The 3,616-nt window shown below is 29.7% G+C and overlaps 1 protein-coding gene across 5 annotated transcripts; it reads right to left on the bottom strand.

The window, feature by feature from the left end:
- Positions 1 to 534: 534 nt before the first annotated feature.
- Positions 535 to 2,693, bottom strand: LOC145109977 (uncharacterized). Of its 5 annotated transcripts, XR_013709407.1 has the most exons (4): positions 2,359 to 2,693; positions 2,055 to 2,185; positions 870 to 957; positions 535 to 780 (listed from the first exon to the last, which is right to left on the bottom strand). XR_013709407.1 is itself a non-coding variant. In XM_079047062.1 (3 exons), exons 1-3 carry the CDS (start codon positions 2,564 to 2,566, stop codon positions 683 to 685), a joined length of 390 nt encoding a protein of 129 aa, XP_078903188.1. In that variant the 5' UTR covers positions 2,567 to 2,693; the 3' UTR covers positions 535 to 682. The 5 variants fall into 5 exon arrangements, 2 of the variants coding, with proteins under 2 accessions (XP_078903188.1, XP_078903189.1); XR_013709401.1 differs by lacking the exon at positions 870 to 957 and having other exon boundaries at positions 535 to 807; positions 2,019 to 2,185; XR_013709395.1 differs by lacking the exon at positions 870 to 957 and having other exon boundaries at positions 2,019 to 2,185.
- Positions 2,694 to 3,616: the final 923 nt, after the last annotated feature.

Raw genomic sequence — 3,616 nt, 5'->3', positions numbered from 1 at the left:
TCATTCGACATAAGCATTGATTCATCTGGTGTTCTTATTTGCATTGTGTTCTTGATTTATCTGTTTAAGAATCTTATCGATCTAAACGTTTTAATCTCATTAGCATTTATATCTATAATTTTAAGTAAACAAAGACAAACTTACTCTCAGCCTCTATTCCATCTCCATCTTCCTCATCAAATGGTACTTCATCCTCAAAATCTTATCTTTCACAAGCCATTTTGCATAAAGCTTAGCTCTGTGACAGAATTTCCATAAATGGTGAACTTCATAAATGGTAGTACAACAACATAGTAGTATTTTATCATTCGTCTATCTTCCTGCTTCTTCCCTTAGAACATGAACTATAACAGAAACAAATAATGTCAGCCTATAACATGACATATGTCATAAATTGAGCGATTAAATATTTCCATACATGACAAATAGAATTAAAAAAGAGAAAAAAAAAAGAGAAAAAAAAACACTAAATGTATGAAGCATGCCTGTTGTGCCATGTCTATAAATCTCTTTTTTAATTTGCTCTCATTAGCCTGAGTAAAAGTGAAAATTTATTAAAAAAATAAATAATAATAACAATAATAATAATAATAATAATAATAACTTGGGGTTTAATATGAAAAGTCTGATTTCCCCGTCTATTAAGTCGTCCTATCTATATCAAATCAAAAGAAACACCCATTTAGTTAATGAACTCGTTCAATCCTACAAGTTGTACCCCTGAAATAGTTTCGTCACCATGTTCCATTGTTGTACGGGTTCTTTCCATGAATCTGAAACCTGTAACAAAATATGGTCTTATGTTACCTGTAAAAAATTAAACCCATTTAATTTCTTCATTATTTGCTTCATATAGAGAGAGACTATACCTCTCAAGTTACTTATGTTAACCATTAGACCCAAATATTTGTAGATATCTCTCTACATTCTTGTATGATATTAAATATTCACAATTATCTACAAATCATTAAAACCATGTCAAAACCAACCTGACTTGAAATAAGTAGAGTGTTTGGCAACACATGACAAAAAATTATTTAAAAATCATTATAGCTTCAATCGTTACCAAAACTTTATAATTCCAATGTTAAAGACTTTTCAAATAGCAAAGAAATTGAAGAAAAAAAAAGTAGAATTAGAAATGCTCTAATACTTACAAATCTTAAAAAAAAATTTGAATACGTAATCAAATATGCATCCATACATATTTCTAGTATTCTATCCCTACGGCATAAATATTATCTTGATTAAAATGTTAATAGGCTACACACGTTCTATAGTTGGATTAATATTTATATAAATTGTTTTGGGTAAATTTATCATTTATATTTATTTACTTGCTCCCTCATATAGAAAGACCAAAATATAACTTAAAAGGCTTAATTAGTTTTTTGGATTGGATTCAACGGAGGTCATATCACTAACTTACGCCTCTTTTGTTGATTTTTAGCAATTTCAAGCAATAAATAACAATTTTTAATGGCTATTTAATTATGTATGAATCACTTATATAGTTATTTTAACTACAAACTGGAACAAATATCAATAAAGCCACAATTTGAACAATTTTAAAGAAAAGAAAACCAAATCTAAACAAACAAACGAATTTAAATAATATGTACACTTTCAAATCCCATTTCCCCTAACAGGCTAGTTTTCAAAGAAAGAATGTTGGGTTGACAAAGTATTTAAGTATTTGTCATGAGGGATTGTATATAAGCTTGTGCTGGTGTCCTTTTCATAAAAATGGATTGATTTTTTTTGTTTGGCTTGGCATTTCATCAAACACTTTCTGGTCATCCTTTCATTCATATGTAATAGTCTAAATTTTAAATCCTTCTCTGTTTTTCCTTATCAATTAACTTAAAATTTATCAAACTGATAGCAATAGATGAAGTTTCGATGGATCAGGAGGCAATTGTTTAAATTAAAATTCTTAAAGGCTATTCATACGTAAATAAATTATCAAATATACATTAATATAGCAATATTTAGAAGAAAAGAGCTTTAATGCTTACAAGAATCACTTCAGTGACCTCCGAAAACAACTTTACCTCTTTCTTCATATCGCCAACCTATTTCCTTCACAATTGGAATCTGAACATTAAGTTTTGCGTCTTTCTGATGATAGAGGTGGAAGGGATAACCCGAGTTATGGTTGTTAAACCCATCTTTAGTATGTACCCTAAGAAAAATATAACAAATTTTTTGAAGAAAGCTTTAAATGATGTTAAATTTTTGAATGTAGAGACAAAATATCACCATGGATGTTATTGTAAACTCTCAAAAATATGAAATATAGCAAAAAAATAAACGCATATCAACTGGGAATAAATAAGAAAGAAAAATAAATTTAACCTATAGGTATATGGTTTCAGGTATGAAGGCGATGGAAGTAGAAATCGACATTGAAATCGTCGGCATTAGAATACCTTAGGATTAAATCGACATCAAAACACCTTTGAAAATCTTTCAGGCGGTGAAACTGGGTGACACCGCCACCAAAAAAACATTGATGCTGGCCGGAGCTGCTGAGCTGCTTTGCTTGTCGCAGTCCCAACTGCATTTTCCCGCTTCTTCCACTGAGGCTATGGCAGAGGCGCTGATTTCATCGAATGTGTTGAACATATATCAAAGAGAAGGCGAGCGGTGGGGAAGAAGCGATTGTAATGTTCACATTGTTAATCTTGTAGGAATAGAGGGAGAGAATGGCGGTTTGTAGAAGGAACAGAACATATTAAAGTAACCCTAGTTGAGGAAACTAACTCGTTGAACAGTACCCCGGGTCAGGTACTGTTCATGGTTTTATAAAATAATATTTTTAAATAACATAATGTAATCTTTTGGATCTTTAGAACATTTATTAGACTTTACTATCAAATTAATAGAATGGTTATCTTTCCTTATATGAAATTTTATTTAAAAAAAGTGGAAATTCCTAAAAAATGACAAGTGGAAAATAATAATTCTAAAACTCCCACAAAATTACAAATGGTAAAACTCTTGAGAATTTGACAAGTGACAAAAAAACATTCATTTATTAGAGAGGATTTATGGAAATTTCTATAAAAATTATTGTAATTTTGAAATTCACTCATATATATATATATATGGAAAAAGTGAATGTACATTACAGCCTCACTTAAGCTTAGGTACTAAACCTCATGAAAATATATTGTTTTCTTATATAAAGATTGAGATTAGGGGATTCATGATTAACACTTCAAGATGTAGATTCACGATCTACGCAATAGTTTTGATAAGGAAGCAACAACATTGATTATCTACGACCTTCGTGACGGTGGAAAAAAATACTCTTAACTGGATTGAAATAATAAAGATAATGGAGGAAAGAAAACAAGGGTGGTAATACAATAATGTAGGAAAGAAATATTATCGGGGACGATACATTTACCAAGTGAAAACCAAATCAAGTATAATTACTAAGTTAAAACGAAATATTTTAGAGGTTTAGTACCTAAACTTAGGTGGAGCTGTAATGTATATTCCCTATCCCCTATATATATATATATATATATATATATATATATATATATATATATATATATATATATTGTTGGATTAGTGTCTAAGCCCGTAACTATATTTGGTATGT

The sequence above is a fragment of the Lactuca virosa genome, chromosome 1 (genome assembly GCF_052849685.1).
Source record: "Lactuca virosa cultivar CGN04683 chromosome 1, Lactuca_virosa_CGN04683_v6, whole genome shotgun sequence".
NCBI classification, from domain to species: domain Eukaryota; kingdom Viridiplantae; phylum Streptophyta; class Magnoliopsida; order Asterales; family Asteraceae; genus Lactuca; species Lactuca virosa.
Note: the sequence above shows the minus strand (reverse complement) of the source record. Positions and strands in the feature narration are given on the sequence as shown.